This window comes from Arvicanthis niloticus, chromosome 2 (assembly GCF_011762505.2).
Source record: "Arvicanthis niloticus isolate mArvNil1 chromosome 2, mArvNil1.pat.X, whole genome shotgun sequence".
Lineage (NCBI taxonomy): Eukaryota > Metazoa > Chordata > Mammalia > Rodentia > Muridae > Arvicanthis > Arvicanthis niloticus.
Window position 1 is genome coordinate 12099641 of NC_047659.1, and position 23079 is coordinate 12122719.

A 23079-nucleotide genomic window follows, 5' to 3' on the forward strand; every position below is an offset into this window, starting at 1 on the left:
GGGTGAACTGTTGCTAACTCTGCAAATACAGTCCCTGTTGCTGGGAGTGGGGTGGAGAATGGATCTAACTGCTCCATTGGCTTGTGGGAAGCTGAGGGTGTAGGTATTGTGGGAGGAGAGGAAACACTCCCGACTTGGTAGGTGGCCTGGTCCAGTGTCTGCCCCACTCTGGATCTTCCTATTGCTCCTCAGTGGTTTCTGGCTGGTCCTGTCAGCACTGCAACTCTCTGGACTTTTCCAGGAGGAAAAAGCTTGAGACAGGTGGGGCTTGAGGAAAGTTCCTAGCAGAATGCCAATGGCCCAGGTGACTATAATACCCAGCTCCCCCTGGTATGCGCCCTAAATCCCATCTGTACCACATGCGTGCACTCTGCTTAAATACATACATGTGTGTGCATGCACGCCCCAGATGTGGAGGCAAATGAAATCCAGCTTCTGGCGCAGGGTCATTAGGGGATCCCACCCAAGAAGCCTCCCCGCCAAGGCAGAGTGCTGCAAGCAAAAGGCGCCTCTGTTGGAGAGGGAGCCCGAAGGGCTGGCAGCTGTTCCAGGAGGCATGCCACTTCCTATTTGATGTCCTACCACTCATCCAAGTCCCTGGGGAGGGTACCACGGTGAGTTGTAAGCTTCAGACTCTAGAAGCAGAGATCTGCCTATTGCCTGTTTGCCCTAGAGAAAACTGCCTGACCTCTCTGAGCTGATGTCTTCACCCGTGAAGCACTGTTTTTAAAAGACAAGAAAACATACTAAAGTATCCCCAGGAGTGCCCTTGAGTCTCTGGGATCACGGTAACTTTTTTCTGCCTGGTGTTTTCTTCATGGCTTTTCTACAAGTGTTTCTCGTCTACATACAACCTCACAGTCAAAGGCACAAATCAGTTCTTCCCACTTTTTATCGTTGTCTGTGGGTCACTTGTGGACTGGACAATGTGGCCTCTGAGCAAATGCAGGGTTGGCTCTCAGACTGTGTGAAGGACCCATTGCCTTCCAACCATGTCATGGCTGGAGGTGTCACTGGAGGGACATTGGGAGGGAGATTGGACCCTGAAGACAGGGTTTGCAAGGCCAGTTTCCTTGCCATGGTTGCTCTGGCCTTAGCTTTCCCATCTGCAAATGGGTGCAATCTCATTTCACTGTGCACCTCAGCAGGTGGCTAAGAAACCCAGTGAAATGAGATTGGCCAGCAGCTTGCCTCCCTGACCCCCAGTCACCTGGAAGAGAAAACACAGGGCTTCTTTGGAAGATAAATGATCTGTCTGTCTCAACCACTGTCTCACCCTTCTGTTAACAGGCCCAGGGTCCTGCAGGTGTGCGAGAGCTCCAATATGATGATTTCTGTGTTCTGGCCAGTTAGCTTATCTATGTTTTGGCTGGTCCAGCCTTTGGTCACCCAGCCCTTGCTTGCAGCCGAGACACATCCCATCCCTCTAAGGCTGTTCTCTCCTCCACACCCAGATCTTCTGTATTTTAACATATTTCAGGCTGGTTTGAGGCTCTCTTCTTCCATGAAGCCTCCCTTCATTTGTCCAGTGGATTCTATGCTTTTCCCACCATTCAACTTTCAATGATAATTATCACCATGTGGGCTTCCCGATGAAGAGTCAGGAGAGTGAGTTGCATGTCTCATTGTTTCCTCTGCAGTGTCTAGGCATAGACGACACACACACACACTGCTGTCTGCAACGCTTCACTGAAAGCACAGTGCCTCTTACACTGTGCAAAGACGACAATCTCCTCCCATCAGAAGTGCGCCATTAAAGGCGTGGGGATGCAGCTAAGCAGAGTGCTTGTCCACCATGCAGGAAGCCCTGGGTTTGAACCCAGCACCTCATGTAACTAGGCAGGTTGACACACACCTATGATCCCAGCACTCGGGAGCTAGAGGCAGGAGAATCAGGAACTCAGCATCATCCTTGATATGTGATGAGTTTGAAACCAGTCTGGGCTACCTGAGACTTGTTAAAGGAGATGGGGGGTGGAGGGAAGGAAAAGAGAAGGAGGAAGAAGAGTAGGAGGAGGAGAGGGGAAGGGAGGAAGATACATGGATGGAGGAATGGCAGACCCTAGCAGTGTAGTCCCCCGTTGGCTGGGCACTCTGAGCAGTCATGAAGGTGCTGTGTGTGTGTTGGACACCAGCCCCAGACACGCATGGCCAGATCTTGGGTGTGCTTCTGTCTTTTGGGTAATGGGGCTGCTAAATTTAGAGGTTTAGGTGAACGGGGAGCTGAAAGGGGATGAGGATCCTGGGTATTTCCCCAGAATCCTCTGTGAGTGTAGTCTCACCAGGGACAGGAAGCTCGAAATTCAAGGCTTTGGTTATTGTTTGTTTTGTCTGTAAAAACATCAGAGATCTTTAATTCCAGCAAGCAAGCATTTCCCAGAACAGCTTCTGGGTATACCTGTTTGCATGTCTGTTAACATAGGAACTCAGTCCAGGACAGGTTAAATTCACATTAATGTTTGACCCTTCTTTCTGCCCTGTGGTCCTACTTTTGAGTCTGAACAAAGAGATGGGGCATTTTCCCAGTTATACCCTGACCTCCGGAGAATGTCCTAGTAGGAGTGCCCCTCCACTTAGGCCCCACAGCCTCGGCTCAATGTCCATGCCTCAGGCCAGGCTCGCTTCATCCTGATCTAAGCTGGTCTCAACATTCCGGCCCTGCTGGCATGCTGGTCTCCTGGTGTTGTGTAGTCTGTGTGAAGAGAGCACTTTTATCTTCTCCTCCACTGTCCGTACACACAGCTCAAGTTCCTCAGTCTCATAGCAGCCACAGCCAAGATGCTGTGGCGCTCAAGTCATGCCAGCCTCGGCCCATCCTTGTCCTGGATTGTGGGCTCCAAGGGCAGGGCCTGGCTGTCTAGCTAAGTCCCCCAGTCTAAGCTGGTTCCCATCAGGAGATGCCGGCATCCCCGATCCCTAAGCACTAGTGTCCACAATGCATTTGAGAAACATTGTATCATCTTTTACGTAGGCGTGCTTGGGTGACTGCAGCTTGCTGAGGGGGAAGAAGAGTGGGCAGCCACTGGCCACGTTGGTCTCGCTCTGCGGCCGCTGGAAGGAGGCTGAGCTCAGGTCAGGCCGGAAGGCATCAATGGCGTGCTCACGGTTGTTCTGGTCAAGTAGCATAAAGGTGACCTGTAGGGTGGGGGCAGGTGGAGGGCCGGGCTTCAGAGGATGGCACTATTCCTCATGGAAGCCAAGTGTTTGGGGTCAGAGGGACTCCATGATCACTGCTTGGGCTATGCCTCTGACCTTTAGTTCACATTGGGTGGAGGCAGAAATGTCAGGACTTCACATCTGTGCTAGGGAGTGGAAGGAACATCTGGTACTATGACAACTTCAGGCTTTGTCCTACACTGGCCCACACAGCAGGAAGTAAGTGGAAATTCTGTGTGTGTGTGCGAGTGTGTGTATGTGTATATGTGTGTGTCTGTATATGTGCATGTGTATAAATCAGAGGTCTAGCAAGCCCCAGGGGTCCTCATGTCCCCTCCTTCTCAGTTCTGGGATGACGAGATGTACCTAGCTTTTGATGTGGATTCTAGGGAATTGGATTAACCATTTGAGACTTCTCCCTAGGCCAACAGCAGTGGGGAATCTGATGTCATAGTTACATTGGTGGCTGAGACTAAGATGTACTGACATGGAAGCTGGACACATGCACCTAGCCTTGGCTCCTGACTCAGAAACTCGAGCTGGGACCTCCCAAGACCAGGCAGAGAAGCAGACTTCCGCTGGGGGCGGGGCTTCTGCAGAGTGGAGCATCTGTTGTACCCAGAACAGACCATGTAACCTCCCTGAGAAGTGGATCACTTAAGCAAGATGCAAACTCTGCCTTGGCACAAGCCCTTGAAGGTACCCCAGGAAACACTGCTTCTCATCAACAACTGAAGCTGTTCTTGCTGGCACCGGAATTCCTGGGGAGGGCTTTAGACACTAAGCCTAGTGTTTGGGTCTTTACCCTCCTCAGGGTGCTCTGTTCCAGACACTGCAGCTCCTGCTCAGAGGGCTGGGGGAGTCTTGGCTACAGGATTTGCATTTGGCTTCATTTTATAAAAAGATATTGATTACAGTAACCACGGGAGGCTTGCCTAGGTCTCAAGTCCATGGCTAAAGTCAGCACGACCCAGGTTACCATGGCCTCCCCCAAACCATCTTCTCTGGGGCCCATACCTTGTTCCGGAAAGGCCAAGGCAGCAGAGCATCATATTCTCCTCTCATGATCACGATGAACAGGGACAGATGGGTCTTCTTGCCTGAGCCATCCCCGTTCAGGTATAAGCGCAGGCACAGCTTATAACCATACTTGGCAGTGTAGAAAGCTGCAAAGTGAAGCCAGTGTCATCACAGGGCAGCTGGGCAGCACTGGGCAGTGTGGATGAGGGGGATGGGGTTCAGCAGACAGGGACCTGAGGATATTGGGGTTTGGGGCCAGCTCTCTTCTCTAGGAGAGAGTTGAGGAAGGCCATACTCTTATTGCCTAGCCCTGGGGCTCGCACACTTGACAGTGCTAACTCAGCAGTGGGGTTGAACTGGCATTTGTGGTTTTCATACTTTCCTGGGGTTCCATGCTGCTTGCCTCCCAGTTACACATGGGAGCTACCATTTTAACCAAGCATCAAATAACTAGAGATTGAGTCCAGGGAGGGGAGTGGCTAGGTTTTATGTCCTGGAACAGAATTAGGGTTAAGGCCCAGGTGTCCCAAATCTTAGCATTGAGTTTTCTCTGTTGCCGCAAAGTTGGGCCCTCCCTGAAGGCTGGTGTGAGAAGGGCACTTCTAGCTTCTGCTAACAAGCCTTGGGAATGACCCCAAGAGGCACGTCATCCTCAGTGACCAAGCATGGGGCCCTGTGGGGGCTCTTTCCCTGGTAGCACATCCTTGGGCAGAGCTCTGCACATATCTAAGCAGCCCCTGCTGGGGACCCCACCTCCTTATCTTCAGTTTATTTTTCTGTAAAATGAGGCTGTGAGGACAAGCACTTGACAAGGCTCTCAAATGTCACATCCAGGAATGGCCTGGTCCTGGCAGATGGTATGGCTTAAATAGACCCAGAGCTGTGTGTAAATATTATATGTATGTCATCTATATGTACACACACACACACACACACACACACACACAGAGAGACTCTCTCTCTCTCTCTCTCTCTCTCTCTCTCTCTCTCTCTCTCTCTCTCACACACACACACACACACACACACACACAAAGGAGCATTTTGTTATCAGTGAATAATAACAGCTACTGAGTCACTACTCTGTTTAATCATTGTTCTGAGCAAGGGACCCAGAAACAAAGAGCCACCCCAGTGCCTGACTTGGTCCTCCTCCTCCTGCAGATTGCTGCCTGCCGAGTTCCTCCTTCTGCTCCACTCTCACCATTGACCTTAGGCTCTCTAGGCCCCTTTCTCATCCCACAGCCTCAAGAAGAACCTGACTTCTGTTTCTCTTTACAGAGTGCAGGTGACATGCAGGAGGAGAGGGGTGCTGCAGGAGGAGGGGGTGCTGCAGGAGGAGAGGGGTGCTGCAGGAGGAGAGGGGTGCTGCAGGAGGAGGGGGTGCTGCAGGAGGAGAGGGGTGCTGCAGGAGGAGAGGGGTGCTGCCAGAGGAGAGGGGTGCCGCTGTGCTCCTAAGAGCCACGGATCAGGGCACTGTCTCTGTCTCCTTCAAATCACGGGCAAGGTCCCCAGCCTGACCCAGCATGGCTGTTCTCACCCCATGCCTCCCAGGCCCCCTAGGACATTGTCTCTCCTACCAGTCTCTGTGCCCAAGAGGAGAAGTCACCTGGAGAGAAGAGGCTGACAGTCCTGCCACACACTGACTCATGGCACCGCTTGGCGACATTGGTGATCTTCCACAGGAAAGTACCATCAAAGGACGCCTCCTCCATGAGTCGCAAACTGTGCTCAAGCTTGCCCAGGACCTGGTCTTTTTGAGCCAGGGTCTGCTGTAACTCCACCACCTGCAGGGAAGGCTGGTCAGCCAGAAGTAGCAACACCCAGCTTGGAGGACAGTAGGGGATAGTGGTGCATGGGAATGCATTTGCCCCAAAGAAGTTTTCCTGACTAAGCATCTTCCAGAGCCTGAGCCTGTGTTTGTACTGCATGTTGTCCCATGCTTGGAGTCCCTTTCTCTTCTTGCTCCCCTGGCCACCAACTTCCTAGTCACCCAGCAGGAGCCCAGCCCACATATCCCTTCCTGTAAAACCTCCAGCCATTGTCCTAGCTGGCTGGTCTCCCTCACTGTGTTTCATAGCTCTGATAACGATTTTTATCCTTCTGTCCAGGCTGTCCCCCCTCGCCCCCTGGTGGGCTCCTTTCCTCTCTGTTCACACATTGCATAGTGCCCAGCTACCAGAGTGGAGCCAGAAGTCTGGTGAGATGGAAACCCCCATTGCCCTCAGGGCATGTACAGGGCATGTACAACTGAGGTGATGGTGTAAATGGTATAGACAGAGGTTCTGCCTGCCCATTGGGCCCAGTGCCTGGACCTTGTAATAGATTACCCAGAGAAGTTTGAAAGAACAAACTTCAGCCGAGAGAGAGAGAGAGAGAGAGAGAGAGAGAGAGAGAGAGAGAGAGACACCTCTTCTCAGCAGCTTATGTAGAGATGGAACTAAAGGCAGGTGGAGTTAAATGGGAAACAATGAGACAATGTTGCTGGTTTTTTTTTTGTTTGTTTGTTTTAAAGTAACAGAATATCAGTGACTGGCTACATTGTGGAAAGTATAGTCTCTGGAATAAAGGAGGTGGATTGAGAACTACCAGCTCAAGTCAGTCTGGGACTACAGTCCGCATGTGGAGTATTGTAGAGTCTGAAGCAGAGAGTAAGAGGACATCATAGCCCACCATGCGCTGACGAGCAGGTAAAGGCATGGAAGGAAACTGTCTGCTAGGATGTAAGCACTGACCATCCGTCCAGAGCAGCTGTGGGGAAGAGGATGCAGGTTGTTCCACAGGCCTTGAAGTGCACAGCCAGGAACAAATACAGGGAAGACACGGCTTAGTGGAAAGAATTCTATAAGCAAAGACACTGGTCTACAATGGGATGAACAGCTAGGGAAGGAGCCGGGGAGGGAGAGTTCCTAGGGAAAGCAGAAGACCTGATTTTCATTGGAGAGTGGGGCTTTGGTTTTTAACCCAAACTCCTGATTCAGGGTCTTAATACTAGTTCCTGGTACACAGGGGAGATGGTCTTGGCTGGCAGCAACTGCTTTGAGCGGGATGAATGGCGAGACGACTGGAATGGCATAGGGGCTGACTCTGAAAACATGCCCATCACACTCACCCTCTGTTCCAAGCTCAAGATGTGCTCTCGGTCCAGCTGGCTCTGGTGGATGGAGGCGGCCAGTGCCAGGTGGGAAGCCTCCACTTCCTTGTTGAGGACAGCAACGATGTTTGCAAACACACGCAGCTTCTCCTCCAGCTGAGCCAGCAGCTTCTCCTTTAGGAAGTGCTGCAGGGTCAGTTCTTCCTGGCTCTCACAGCAAGGTGCCCGGTAGCAGTCTACCTCCAGGTCACCTGTCACTTCCACAGCTGCCTGAAGTTGCAGCTCTGACAGGTTCCTCTCCAGTGCCATAGGCGCAGAGCCCAGGTTGGAGCCTGGTGAGGATTTCCACTCCTTTAAGACCCCCAGCAGCAGGTACAGGTGGGAGGACTGGGAAGTGGCCTCATGCTCCTGCATGGACTGTGGGCTCCCCTGATGAGAGAGTCAGGGGCTTTAGTAAACAGAGAAGTAGGAGACCCTGGAGACAAGCAAGGAGACATGGCTACCAAACAAAAGCCAGTTCCACTATCCCAGCAAAGGGGAAGTAGCTGTCTGTACATAGTAGAGGTGAAGTAGAGTCATATGCAGGAATATAGTCCCTAGATATGCCCACAGGGAGCATCATGCATCCAATCACTAGTGTGACCATCTTGCCTTGCCCTTCAGCATAACAACAATTCAGGACCATGGAGAGGGGTGTGCATGGGGGCCCCTTGACTGATGCTTCAACAAGAGCTTAGGTGAGGCATTAAGAACCACTTCCCATGGTGCAATAATGACATAATGATGGGATTTGTTGCTTGGTATCTCATTAACATAGGAGTAGCTTGTGTTTTGGGAAGGTTTGGAGAGTGAGAGACACAGGGTCTAGGACCATGGAGAGATTTGATACTGTCACTTACCTTGAAGGAACAGCCAACACCTGCAAAGGGACACATGATTTCAGCCTCAGCTATATCAGGGTGAACCTGGAAATGATAATCGTGTCACTGGAGGCTGGGAGGCATCCCCAGGATTCACTCAAAGCAACAGGAGCTAACAAGGCCAGAACCGGCCAGGCGCGAGACTTGACCCACTCTTTTCCTTCTCCTTGTTTCACTTCAGGAGCCTCAGCCCTTCCACAATTGTCCTACGGAAAGAGGACTAGAGCCTCACTGTACACAGACACACAGCAAAACGGAGCTAGCTAGCTCTCACTCTCCAGCTTCAGAATGCTGAGCAGATACATCACAGGAAGAGGCAGATGAAAGTGGGATGTGCTGCAGGTGGCCCTTTGGCTACTTTGTGGGTTCTTTTTTCTTTCACCCTTTCACCCCCCTAACACTAGATAGGAGACAAAAAAAGAATAGAGAGGAAAGGAAAGAGATTCTGGAATAAAGCCAGGGGTAGGAAGGGGCGATGCTATCATTAAGACTACGTCCTGCTGATTAGGTAGGGTTGAGATCCTTGAGGCAAGTTTTATTTTTGCTGTCAGGATATCTAATTTCTTCTTGTTTCTTCTTAGCTCACGAGTACTTAAATCATGACCATCAGCAACCAACAACCCGCCATGTCTCTCAGGGCCCTAGCATTTACATACCGTCTAAAAAGTCCCCAGAGTTCCCAGCATCACACAGAAACTATCTGCAGCTGGTAAAATCACAGCCCTGTGAGAGCACGAGGCAAATCATAGACAACTGCCGGGAACGAGCTAAAGCAGCCCCGTATTTCACACCTGGGATGAAAATGAAAACCTATTCTTATAATATCTCTGTGTTTTTTCAAAGAATCCAAAACTCTAAAATTGACACTAAAGGACAGCAAGGCTGGTCCAGCCAGGACAGACATCTTGGAAAACTTATGGAAGTAACTTCCTTCTTCTCTTCCTCCTCCTCCTTCTTCTCCTCCTCCTCTTCCTCCTTCTCTTCTTCTTCCTTCTCCTCCTTCTCATTATTATTATAAAAGGCCTCACTACTTAGCCCCAGCTGGTCTGGAACTCACTATGAAGAACAGGTTAGCCCCAAATTCACAGAAATCTTCCTGCCTCTGTCATCAAATCCTCTCCCAAGTGCTGAGACTAGGCCATGAACCACCATACTCAGCCAGCTTTGAACTTCTGATTCTCTGGCCTCCATTTCCTGCATGCCAAGAGTAAGCATGTGGCATCCGTCATGGTGTATAGGATCAGGGGACTGAACCCAGGGCCTTGTGTGCCACATTAGTATTCTATTAATTGGGCTGTGTTCCCAGCCCCATGGAAGTATTTTATAAAAAGTCAAGCCCTGCTTAAATCACTTGCTGACAAGTCGTAATTGATCATACTCCACTCTTAGGAATTCCATCAAGAGGAAAAGAAACTCATGTCTACACAGAGATGTATGTGAATACACAGCAACTTAATTCACAACAATCCCAATGTACCGACAACTTTGGCATTTTGATTTCTTTAAGAAAACACAGGACTATTATAAGAATATATTTTCATTTTAATCCCAGGTGTGGGGATATGCCCACGCAGATTGTCAGGTTGTCCAGGTAACTGACTATGATTTCCCTCGTGCTCTAGCAAAGGTGTGATTTTGCCAGCTGCAGATAGTTTCTGATACTGTGTGACATTTGGAATTCTGGAGACCTTTTAAAGGGTATATAAATCCTAGGGCCCGGAGAGGTGGGGTGAGTTGTTGGTTGGTTGCTATTGGCCATGGTTTGTTAAGTAGTCATGCACAAAGAAGATAAAAGAAGAAAAAGAAATGAGATATTCTGCCAGCAAGATCAAACTTGCTCCAAAGAACTTAACACCCCTAATCAGCAGGAAGTAGTCTAATAAAAACGTCTCCCCTGACCTTATTCAGGGATCTTTTTCCTTTTCTCTCTCCCTTCTAATGTTAGAGGGTTGAAAGAGTGGAAGAAAGGGGGTAAAGAAGGGTGGGGGAAAGTAGTAAGAAACAGGTGTACCCCAACCTGAAAACCATCTGGGAACAGCCAGGGGGGTCACAAAATGGACTACAAATGGATCACAGAAAGTATCTACTCCCTACAGAACTCTACAGATAGCAAAGGGAATTAATATTAACATTGGCTATAACATGGAGGAACTTTGAATCTACTATGTTAAAGGAAAGATGTCAAGTGTTTAAAAAAACCTCCTACTCTAAGACATCCTTCTGAAGAAGTCCAGAAGAAGCATTGTGGTCCTGACTGACAGTAGACATACTGCCTGATGCTAGGCTGGAGGGGTTGTGTGTGCTGTGAATGACCAGCTCTTTGTAGGACAGAGGCATTTGTCATCTTGGCAGTGGGGACTCACCTGATTTTGTACATTAACCAGGACTTCATCAAAATGTACACTTAAAATGAGCACATTTTTTTCCACATGTAAATAATAGCTTGATTCTATGAGAACTTGTTTTGACAGAATAATCAAAGGGGATTAAGAGGGAAGGAGGGGAGCCAGAGGGCTTCAGGCTGAGCAGACAGGAGGTCACAGGACTTGCTTTTCTCACAGCTGGCTCATGCAGTTGGTTTGGGATGCTGAGCCTAGCCTAGCAAAGCCCCACCCACCTGCCCTACTACCCTTTGTTTGCAGAGACAAGCTGTTCCCAACCAAGAATAGGAAACAGATGTTCTGTGGGAGCAAGCAGAGGGTGGCCACGTCAGGGAGACACACTGGATCTGGGAATCCATCTCAATGAAGTGTCTCCCACAGGTCACTGTTGATATGTGGCTCAGGGACACCAGATGCAGGTATATCTGACCTAGGATCCTCTAAGGTTCTATGACTCCCTCACATCCACAGTCCTCACCCTTAGCTTAAAGCTGACAGTGCTCAGATGGATAAGAAGAAGAAAGAGGAACAGCTAACACTGGAATTCAGACATTGCCTGCACAGCGGGATGTACCCCCAGGTAAGCAGGGCTTATGGGTAGGGCAGCCTGCTGTGGGGCTCGTGGATGCCTGGCACACCTAATGATGAGGCATGCACAGGACCTTATGGTGAATAACCTCTAATGCTGAAAGATGGGCAGGGCGACTCAAGAGATCTTCTGAGGCCCTAGGGTCAGCCAGGCTGCCAGCTTTGGTCACCAATGACTCGTTCGTTATGATGTACTTGGGGTGTGAGCTCCAGAGGCATCCTGTATGTATATGTGTATGTGTATTTGTATATGTATAGATGTATGTGCGTGTGCATGTGTGTGTGCGCGTGTGTGTATTACTGTTGCTGTCATGACATTGGGAGAGTTACTAATTTGCCATGTCTTAGTTTCCCCATCTGCAAAATGAGATACCCCTAACCCATCTTACAGTTATCAGAAGACTATACATATGTGCTCGTAGTGGTTGCCTCTTGGTGTGAAAACACACCTCACATGTTTACCACAATGCACACTTACAATCTCATGGTTTTGAAGGCTAGAAGTCTACCAGGACATGCTGGCAGTGGTATGTTCCTCTGGAGGATGCATGCAGCCCTGGTCTGGTGGGCCTTCTCTCCATTTTTAGAGTCAGCATTGCTTTCCTATCTCCTGAGGATGCTTGTCTCCTTCTCACAAGGCCCCTGTGGTTATTCTGTGTACACCCAGGAGTACGGCACTCTCCCCCACCTCAGGAGCCTTTGTGTCTACAGAGTCTTTGTTTCCCATGACTGTTCCTGCCAGGTTCATATGTCATGTATAAAGCATCTGGGGCTGATTTTCTACTTGAGGTTGAAATGAAGAAAATGACACCGGTGAATGAAGCAGGACATTGGAGAATAGCTTTCCCACATGATTTAGGTCTAGGTACCAGCAGCTTCTTTGCCTTGGGCCTTGATATAATGCCTATCAATAAATCAATGGGACCATCAGGATGCCACTGGATTGCCAAGATTATAGATGCAAACTGTCCGGTTTAGGAGTGTAAAGTTGGGGAGTTCACACTGGTTATCACACTTCAGAGAACACAGATACAGAGACGGGGAGAGATGCAGGAGAGACATGATTAGTGTCTACTCACACACCGGGACCCTAGGAACAGGCTACTGACTGGCTTTCCTCAAAGGAAGTCTGCTTCAGCTCAGCACAAATAAAAAAGCAGTCGGTGCTGTAGCCAGAACCCAACATATGGGTGTGGGGGTCACTTTACAGTGCCACATGTTTCCTAGACATAACCCCATTGGCAGGAGCCCGCTATATGTACACACTGGAAGTTGGACTCCACGGCTTAAATTTCTGTCATTTGAGGCTGGAGAAAAAGCCATGCATTATCGTGAGCCACAGTCAATCTTCTTGACCGAACCTCAGAGAGAAGAAAGTGAGAGAAACAGTTTCCTGTTTGGGGGTGGAAGTTGGGGGTCTCAGCAAAAAGAATCAAATGTTATTTTCTAGTTCCTGATTTGTGTGTGTGTGTGTGTGTGTGTGTGTGTGTGGTGTTGTATGTGTACACCCAGGTGCCAATGGGGAGCAGAAGAGGACATCAGATACCTGCACTATCACTCTCCACCTTGAGACTCAGTCCCTTGAGACAGGGTCTCTCAGTGAACCTAGAGCCAGGCTGGTAGACAAGCTCCAGTGATCCTCCTGTCTCTATCCTCTACAATGCTGGTGTTACAGGTATGCATGGCTAAGCCCAGCCTTTTTTTAAAAGACACAGGTGCTGGGAATTTGAACATGGGTCCCCATACTCACACAGCAGGCACCCTTTATCTGCCCAGCCCTTCCCCAGCCCCAAGCTCCTGGTTTGTCTCCTACCCCACTGTCGATTGTTCAGGAAGATCATTCCAGGCAAGAAAGGCCCCTCTTAACTAAGTTATCATTGACCTTCTGATATTTGCTTGCTATGTTGGTAACTGGGCCCCTAGTAAGGAGATACTGATCTATCATGGGCTCAGGATGATGATGACAGGCTTTGAAGTAGATGGTGTGGAGAGGGTGTGTGAGATAGGCACCTTGGACTGAACTCATCTACTCTCCAGCCTGGCCTCTCTGCCCAGTTTCTATCTTCTAAGTACTTTCAGACACAAAGACAATCGTGGAAGTGACCACATGCAAAGAAAGGACTGGCTTAGTATTAGTCACTTTCCTTAGGTCAAAAGTCCCCTAAAGTTCCCATCAGGGGCAGGAGCAGAGTTATCCCTGCTGTAACTATCCTGTGGTCCACCAAGCCTAACCACTGGGCCATCTCTCCAGCCTTTTACTTTGTTCATTCTGAGGCAGCAAATTTCAACCTGTGCCCTTGCAGAACCCTGGGCTTCCCTCAAGTCTCTTAGAGGCTCGGGCAGGAGAAAAAAAAAAATGGGTTAGGTAAGAGACCTGGCTCCAGGTGCTTCTTCCACCCAAACCTTCTGCTTGTACTGGGTTTTATCTTGATAAAGACGAAAATATTAAAGCTGCCAGATTAAGTGGCATTAAAGTATATCTGGCCAGTGTTACCTAACATTTATATAAGTGGTGTGTTTTAATTTTCCTGAGAGGAAAGGACAAAACAAGCCTTGGAAAGTATACAGCCCATTCCCTGTGCTGTACACGTGGGGCACAGAGGCTCACAGTAGGTCTGTTCCCATGTAGTAGCTGGGCCAAAGACAGCCAAACAGGGAGGCTCAGAAGTTCTTCTGTGGAAATGAACTTGACCCTTATTATTGTCTGAGAGTCCACCAGATGTTGGGGGGGGAGGCTGCCGAGAAGTAGAAGGGAAAGCCCTTCAGTCAGCTCTGGGCAGGGAGGGAAGTCCCTGCACTCTCTGAATGTCAGGGACTGGTGCAAAGGAGAGGGGATAGGTGTGGAGTCCCTACTACATCTGGACCAATGGGTAGGAGGAAGGGGAGCCCTGGCAGTTGTTGACCTATGACTCAGATGTCACTGGTCCTGGGAAGAACCTTCTAGAACCAACTTAGCATCTCCAAGCATTTTACCAAGGGAGCAATAGAGTTTAGACTTTGCCTTTAGCCACACACAAAGGGACATAAACCCATCCCTGCACACCGAGGATCTATAGGCTAGATGGAGCTTTGGCTAAAAGCAGCCTGTATTTGTCTTAGCATGGGGACAGAGAGGATGACCAAGCAGAGATGCTGGCCATTGAGGAGCTCTGACATTGAAAGTCCCAGTGTGTCTTCCTCACATGTAAACCAAGAGGCTGGGGTTTTATGCAGCGGCTTCTATGTGGTTGGACTTTTGGACTCACACAAGTTTTGTTTGGGACTTGAATTGTGACATTAGCATGAAGATTGCCATCCTATTTCTGTATCTAATAAAAGATTTACCACAAACTCTCAACTACCTTCATGTCATTTCCACAAAGAAATATAAAGGGAAGAAACACTCAGAGTAAAGATGGACTCTCTAAATAGAGATAATTGAACTTATAAGACTGAATATATTTCTATACTTTTGTCATTTGGTCATGAGCTGGTGGGATCGGAAAACCTCTGTGCTACACAGGCACCCCATGAAGGTCCTTTCAGCTTGGGGGGGGGGCGGGCAGATTTCAAGGCTGTGTTGAATAAGTATGTCTTTCTGGCCCCTTCCAAAGGTTCTTTTACTCCTGGAATCACAGCTTGGCTCACACAAGAGATGATCTGAAAATGGCTTCTGTCTGTATCAGGAACTGGCTGACTTTCTCAAGTCAAGGGCCAGAGATACTTTGGGGTTTTGAAGTTTCTATTATGAGTGTTCAACTCTACTGCTGTAGGGAGAAAGCGGCCACAGATAACACGTGAGAGTGAAGGTGGCTACATGCTAATAAAACTTTATTTGTGGACCGAGACTTTGCATTTCTAGCATCTTCATGAGTTCCTAAATGTGATTTCTTCCATCAACTAGAAGCATACAAACCATTCTTATCCCATGGACTGCATATAAAACCAGGAGGTGGGCTGGATTTGGTCCAGGAGTGAGTTTATAGACCCCTGCTCTAGTCTAGTCTTGGTGGTTCCAATTGTTAAAGGGTCATAGCCTGTCAGGTGTCTTAGGGTAATGTGCTGTCACCACTGTGAGTGCCTTGCCTTGCTCATAAAGCAAACTCATTGTAGGCTCAAGACAAAGGAGAGCCGCACCAGTCAGTGGCCTCATAGGCAACCACTTGCTTTGCATATACCTAGCTGAGTTTCCCCGCCACCCCCCTTCTCCCTCCCTCCACTTTCTCAGGAGTTGATCCTCAGGGGACAGCTACCCCATTTTTTTTCATTTTCTTTTGAGACAAAGTTCTGATTAGCCTGGAAGTCACTATGTAGGGTAGGCCAGCTGGCCAGTGAGCCCCGGGGATCCATGTGTCTTCTCATGCACACGGCTGTTATTACATGGGTTCCCACACAGATGGAGACATCCCATCAATCTCCAAAAGATGGACAGACCTTCTTCCTTGTATGCTAACGTACCTTCTCCTGAGTCAGAAGGCTTCCTGGGCTCACAGGGTGGAGGTCGTCTGCTCTGCATTTAGGACAGATCCCATCCTCATCATCTCTGGGGAAACATGAACAAAGTCTCTCAAATAAGGGACCACACCTTGCTGCCATGGGAGCATATGTCCATGGGACATAGCTCTGGCTGACAGTGAGTGTCCAAACGGCTTTCTCGGTGAGGAAACGAAGTCCATAGGATATCAAGGCAAATCCAGAGCACAGCTCTGGCTGGAGCCCTGCCCGCATGCTCCAGTCAGCTTCTGCTCACTCTTCTGCCAGGTTTTCAGTGGGGTGTGGGTCAAGGGACCTGACATGAGCACAGAGCATCGGCTGGCCAGGAAACCTGTCAGCTGTGGCCTCCTCCTCTGCCCCCGGCCTTTCCTCGGCCACAACCTCCAGCCCTGCTCCTGCAGCCTCCTGCCCTTAGTCACCGAATGTGGACTTCTTATTTGACTGACTCAGTTTCCCCACATTCTTACACTGTAATGTCCCAAAGTAAAGATCGTGCTTGTGGCTCAAGACCATTTAGGACTATCTTCACCAGGAAAGTCACAGGAGGCAAGGTGACTTGATCTCTCTGGGAGACTTTGGAGTTCTCATTCTATGCAACAGAGCAGTGATTGTACCTCTGCAAGCTGGTGTGAGGGCACGGGGACAGGGAACACAGCAGGTGCATAGCAATTGCTCAAGGCAGGGTGTTAATTCTGCTATTGATGCAATTATTTTTTCTTTAAGCATAAATGTATACCCCACTGTATCTTTGCCCCCTTTAACTGGGTTTAATAAAACAACATTGTTTGTTTGTTTGTTTTATCACAGTTTGATATTTGCCACGGGGGCCCACACATTATTGTAAGAAGTTCTAGGATTGTTATTGATGAAGTCTTGTAACAATTGTGTGAGGCAGAAGACAGCTTCACAGATAAGACATCAAGGCTTGCAGACATCCAAGGTCCACAGTCAGGCCTCACAGTAAGTGGTCAAATGATGCTTAAAGTTCTGCCTTAATAGTAACTGGACTGACTGACAGCTTTCTGCGGCCACTGCCCTCTGTGTGGGGGCAGTATTCAGAAGAAAAGAGTGTGGAAATGTAGGCCCAGAGAGGTGAAGTTACCTGCTCACAGTCATCAGTTCCCTTCAGCCCAGAATCCCATCAGGGGTTCCTCCCTGGCAGTCTTTCCCTCCGGCCCTTGGCTCTTTACCCCCCTCACCTCAGGTTCTCAGAGAGACAGGCTGTGCAGCAGAGAGCTCTGGGCTCCGGTGGATCCTGGCAGGGAGCAGGGGGGCAACCAAATTGAAACTCGTTTTCATCAGGGGCTGAGCTGGAGGCCATCCTGGGGTTTCAGGTGGCCACAAGATCTGTCAAGAAGAGCAGAGGATCAGCCTTGTGGAGTCTGTACAGAGAGATGGGTTCTGGCCCCAGGCTACCCTTTCTGGTGACTTTATCTTCTCCTCTCTGGCTTGTGTGGTACGACGTCATAGCTGAGTCACAGTAAGGGTGGAGTAGGAATTACCCTTTGTGGTTAAAAAAATCCCCTGGACAGAAGCTGAAAACTTTAAGGAGTGTCCAGACGTTTTTCAGAGTGAGGAAGAGCAAGAATCAGAGACAGAGTCAGAGGAAGAGAGTAGGCTTGGTTCTACAGAGTCACGGTTCCTCTGCCTGAGAACCACAGGCTGCTGCTAGCTTCCCCTATCTCCTCCCAGAGCCCCCGGTAGAGAGGCCAAGGTCTTGTTCCCTAGTACCTCTGAGACAAGTAGAATTCTCTGAGACAATGGAGCTCACCTTTCTGATGGGAATCCCTAGGGTCCAAAATTCAAGTTCTGGGTCCTCTGGGGTATCTGGGTGGCCTCAGGAAAATGTCACTTTCTCATACTGTCACTTGGTTACTCTATGTCTGAAAAAAAAAATGGATTGCAACAAGTGGTCTCTAGGGCCTATGACTGAGGCAACCAGAGGCAGCAGAAAGGCCTCCAATGACCCCACTCTGCCTGTGGGGTCATGATGGTGACATGAGTCATGACGGTGACAAATGAACAAACAGGGCCCTACCTCACTTAAGCCCAAGACCTCCGCACCTCAGACTCAGCAGCGTCTTCCTCCCCAGCCTCACTCAGGAAGTCATAGGCGGCTGTGTATCTGGTCAGGAGCCACCACTTCCCTGTTGAGAACACTAGAGGAGTCCAGGTGCATGAGACCTGCTCTAAGCAGCCCATCAGACTGGAGATCCATGTGTGCATGAAACGAGAACATGGAAAACATACAACTGACTGTGTGCTGGGCAGACTTTCTCCTGCGATCCTTACAACCCTTCTGCAGCCGCAGATAGCTCAATGAAACAAGGTGTGAGGTTCACAGAGGCACAGCCTGTGGTGGACCAATGGGAGCCAAACCAGGGCTGTGCTGTTCTAACATGGAAGAGGTAAGAGGGAGGCAGCGTGGTGACGTTTCCGGACCTGGGATGTGTGTCAGAGCATCAGGTTGTCTCAGGCTGTCAAATGACAAAATGACCTCTGTATACCTTTCAGTCCAATCAAACCGCCATAGGGCTTGTAGATGTGCATACATGCTGCTCTGAGTCCAGACAGGTCTGGAATGGGATCAAGGATCCACCACATGGTATTTTAATATTTATTTATTTATTTATTTATTTATTTATTTATTTATTTATTTATTTTGAGATAAGGTCTCACTCACTATGCAGCCCTGGCTGGCTTAGAATTTGCTATGTAGACCAGGTTGGCCTTAAACTTACAGAGATCTGCCTGCTTCTTCTCCCAAGTGCTGGGAATAAAGTCGAGCACCACCATGTGTCACCATGCCTGAATCACCGTGTCAGACTCACCACACCCAACTCACCACACGGTCTTCAATGTGCCTGAGTCTCACTTTCTGTATCTGTAAAATGGGGGATTAAAAAAAATGTCTATTTTACCCAGTTGCTAGGGTGATCAAATGAGATGGTGTTCTAGTTTTATTTCTTTTGCTGTAATAAAACACCCTGACAAAAAGCTACATGAGAGGAAATGTATTTGGCTTACAATTCCAGGTTAAAGTGTATCATTGATGGAGTGGGTAAGACTCTATACAACTAGTCAAATTATACCCACAGTCAGGGACAGAGGGAAAAAAAATGCATGGATGCTTGCTCTTTTGCACTCAGCTCAGTTTCTCCACTCTTACACAATTTAAAATCCCCTGCCTAGGGAATGGTGCCACCCACAGTGGGCTGAATGTTCCCGCATCAATTAACTCAATTATGACAACCTCCCACTTCATGCCCACAGGCCAACCCAATGTTTCCGAGTCTCAGTCTCCCATTGAGACTCTCTTCCCAGTTCATGCCAAGTTGGCAATTATATAGCTAGCTAGCACAGTGGCAAAGGTGTGGCAGAGGCCTTGGCCCAAGTGACAGGCTCCAAAACTTTTGATAATTTATTCAGGTGATGGCCACACCCTTCTTATTCTTCACAACGAAAGAGGTTTAAGATGGCAGATTGCACTTAGACAGTGTTTTTGCATCTATCAGCTTCCTTGAGCCTCTCAGGTGGTCAGGTCAAGTTAGACTCTGATAGGAAGTCTAGGTAAACTCAGTGGTCTACCGTCCCTGGGATGATACCAGAACGTCTAACGGCTGTTGGAAAAGAGGCTCTTGCATCTCCTTCCCTACTCTCAGACAGGCATTCCCTTAACTCCAATCCTCAGCCTGAGCAACAAACCCCTGCACCCCACATGTCCTTTTCTTCTCCTGTTGGGACCCAACCTTCTGCTCCATCTAGCTACTGGGTCCTTTTCTCTTGTCCCATTCCCTCCCCCCTCACTGACTCCAAATCTCCGAGCTCCTGCGATCGGCATTAGAACACTCCCACTTGGCTATGGAGTAAGACAGCAGGCTCAGTGCTGCCAGTTAAGTGGTTTGTTTTTCTCCGTACTGGGGTCAAACCCAAGGCACACAAGTGCCTGCTTACCGAGCCACATTTTCAGCCTCGTTTTAAGTACTTTTACAAACATTTCGTCAGTATTTCCCTCCACTCTTTGGAGACCCCTTACTCTATAGCCGAGGGGTCCAAGGCACAGGTTAAGTTGAGTGCTTTGCTAAAGACCTTACAGCTACTGAGGCAGGAAGGACTGAGCCCAGACCTGCTTTACAATGAGCCTAGCCCTTATCCCACATTCCGCTTCCATATCTCTACTCTCTCTTCTCACGCTGCTGTAAAAAGTTTTAAAAAGATTGTCCACACAGCTGCTGAAACTCTAGGGAATTTACTCAACCCCATTATAGGCCCACACGCTGTCAAATGCTCTGGGCCTGCCCTAGTTTCAGTCCTATCAGAAACGGGCCAGTGGGCTTCTAGCCTTCCCTTCTATGACAGCACCTTCTTTCACACCCTTCAGAGTAAAAACATCTCCGTGGCTCTTTATGGGTCTCTTTCACTGCCTTCCCACCTCCATCTCCCTTACTCCCATCCCCCCCCCCCATTCCCATCTCCATGGTTCCCAGAATGTGGAATCTAACTGCTGATGTCCCACCCAGCCTCTTTCTAGTCTTTGGGGACGCACCTGGGCCACACCCCACAAGTTGAAACGTCTCTGTGACAGTGCCCAGATTAGGATCCCATGGCACACATGCTGCCCATAGCCTGGACATGCTGTCCAGTCGCCTGCCTATGACCCCCTGTCTGCCCGCCCCCTTTCCTTCAGCTACATTAGGAGTTCAGAGCTGAGGGCAGAATTGAAGTGATGGCTTCAGGACCAGGGCACCGCTCGGAGGGTAGAGGGGCTGAGTTCCCTGGCGGATTACGCAGAGTGAACTCGCATCCAGATGCTCGCACTTGGGGAACCTGCGGGTGCCGGGCAACCAACCTGCGCGCCACCTCCTGTTCACACCGGGCGGGAGCGTCCTTGGGGGCAGAGAACCCGGCTGGCGGAAGCCAAAGGAAGCAGGGCCTGGGCAGGCGGGAGGGACTGAGCTGGGCTGGCTTCCGAGGCCGGCTAGGGGCGGGCCGAGCGCTCCTCCCTCAAGGAAACTGAGAGCTGGATTGCTTCTGCTGGGGTCCTGGGGCTAGTTAACTCCTAGAGCACTCGATCAGTGGCTGCGCACCGGAGATAAACTCAGCACACAAACACCATTGAGCTCCAGCCTGAAATTCCGCAGGGCATGAGCGGAAAAGCAGCAAGCCTTACCACAGTGGATTCTTGTAAAGAGCCCAGCACCCTGCAAGCTCTGCCAGTCTCTGTGAACGGTGCAGATGGCAGTGAGATAGTATAGCTATCTTGGCATTGGACGCTAAAAAAACTGGGTGAAGCAGGGAAGTGGTTATGGTTTTTAAGCTAGACACACATAGTATTACACACACACTCACACACACACACACACACACACACATTTAATCCAAAAAGTTAGGGAATTTAATGTCAGGATACAAGTTTAGTTTAAAGATACAAACAAACAAAATGGTGTGATTTTTGCAAACCAGCAATCTGACAAGGGCACCATCTGTATTCAGATGTCCACTGTCTCGTGGTCTGACAGTCACTGAGTGGTTCTTTATCTGGTTAATTTGTTTTGGGCTCCTCACTTGATTTCTAACTGGATTTGTTTGTTTGTTTGTTTGTTTGTTTGTTTTGAGACAAGGTCTTCCCGAGTATCCCTGCAGACACCAAACTTTAAGCCATGCTCCTGCCTCAGTTTCCCAAGTGCTGATATTACAGGCTGGGCTTTTGTTTTGGACATGGGAGGTGTGTACATCCCCGCCCACAGCACGGCTGCTGCTGGCTTCAGGTTTCTGGCAGGCAGGTGTTGCTAAGCAGCCTCTGGCCGGCTGGTGGAATAAAGACTTTTGGGGGTTGACTTGTAAGGGGATGTCTGCCTGAAGACAAGTATTGTGTCTCAGGAACCCTCAAAACACAACCCCTGTGATGAGTGCAAGCATGGTCAGAGGTCCTGTGACCCGTGCAAGCACAGTCAGAGGTAACTTCTAAGGGTCTTCCATTCTTTTGCTTTTAATTTTTTTTTTTTTTTTTTTTGAGACTGGGTCTTGCTATGTAGTCTAGGCTGGTTTAGAATTAGTCCTTCTCCTGCCTCAGTTTCTCAAGTGCTAGGATCACAGGCATACACCACTCAGCCAGATGTGGGCCTTTGAATTCTAACAGTAAAGGATTCTATGAGCTCCCTGTGTCCTTGACATTAAAACTCACTGGTTCCCTCATAGTTTTGGTTGTGACCCTAGCTTTAATGGCTGATCTACCTCTTGCATATAAAAGTCACTGAGTCTCAAGTACAATTGGTGAAGTGACATTTCTCAAATGTGGGTGCTGTAAGATCTCCTCTCTGGTCCCATCTGTCTCCCACCCCTCCTTCCTTTCTGCCCTAGGGTAAAGAAAAAAAAGAGCAGGCAGTCTGAGCTCACACTTCATGTGCCACATCCTGTTTTCAGATGAGTGAGTTCATATGCTGGAAATTTACCAAGGGAAATAGTTTAATTTCGGAAAGTACCAAAAACTCATTTGTAGTCACCCGGCTTAATTTTGGGGGCTCTTGAAACAGAGGAGGCATCACCGGAGGACCACTAAGTGCCCAGGGATCAGCCAGGCAGCAGAAATAGAAAGCCAAGCACGGATGAAGCTTTTGGTTCAGAAAGAAAATAAACCTTTTGGAGATCATTCACCTCTATCCAGGGCACTTGCTTTACTTTTCTAAAAAGAAATTTTAAAAGAGGAATCGTCTTCCTGGCCTAGGCCTCATATCTGGTAGTCTGTGACTGGGTCTGTGTGGGAGGATCAGGAAAGCAGACGTGGGCTTCGGGCGTAGCTTAGCTGATAAAGTATTTGCTTGGTATTTGGGAGGACCTGGCTTTGCTCCCCAGCACCACATGAAACTGAGCATGGAGTCAAACACCTGTAATTCTAGCACCCGGAAAATGGGCGAAGAGGATCAGAAGCTCAAGGTTATCCATGATTATACAGAGAAGCACGTGATCGTGTGAGCACGTGATCATGTATGCCTCCGCCCATTTCCCCACACCTGTTCCTTTGGATCTCAGAGGCACTGAACCGCAAACGTTTCAGTCCAAGTTCTGTCTCAGTTTCTCAGCAGTCAGCCCTTTGACATTGAAAGGGACTGCCTGGCTTTTTTACAGTTCATATAGAGTTTGTGGCAGCTGCCATGCAGTTGGGGGGCTGAATGGCAAGGGGGATGCTGGGTAATTAACTGGTTGTGAGTCACTATGCACTGAAGAGGAGCATAGGACACAGATGAATGCTCTAGAACTGCTTCCAAGTGTCTGGCGCTGTTTCCTAGAGGAAGATTTATGGTCCAATTCTAGGACACAGAGCAGAAGACTGGCGAAAACTGAGGTGGCCCTGATGGCTTAGGGCTGTGTTGAAAGGCTTTGTGCCCCGCTCTCCCCACCCCCCACCCCAAATACAGAGACTCCAGAATGAGCACTGAGCTGGGAGATAAGG

The 23079-nt window shown here is 49.1% G+C and overlaps 1 protein-coding gene across 11 annotated transcripts; it reads right to left on the minus strand.

The window, feature by feature from the left end:
• Window positions 1–739: 739 nt before the first annotated feature.
• Window positions 740–20681, minus strand: Traf1 (TNF receptor associated factor 1). 11 transcript variants are annotated; one of them, XM_076928577.1, is made up of 11 exons: window positions 20479–20681; window positions 18371–18513; window positions 17694–17835; window positions 17401–17512; window positions 16829–16976; window positions 15594–15678; window positions 8167–8232; window positions 7286–7696; window positions 5783–5960; window positions 4174–4322; window positions 740–3135 (listed from the first exon to the last, which is right to left on the minus strand). In XM_076928577.1, exons 5-11 carry the CDS (start codon window positions 16948–16950, stop codon window positions 2917–2919), a joined length of 1230 nt encoding a protein of 409 aa, XP_076784692.1. In that variant the 5' UTR covers window positions 16951–16976; window positions 17401–17512; window positions 17694–17835; window positions 18371–18513; window positions 20479–20681; the 3' UTR covers window positions 740–2916. The 11 variants fall into 11 exon arrangements, with proteins under 11 accessions (XP_076784692.1, XP_076784694.1, XP_076784695.1 ...); XM_076928579.1 differs by lacking the exon at window positions 20479–20681 and adding an exon at window positions 19992–20072; XM_076928580.1 differs by lacking the exon at window positions 17694–17835 and having other exon boundaries at window positions 18475–18513.
• Window positions 20682–23079: the final 2398 nt, after the last annotated feature.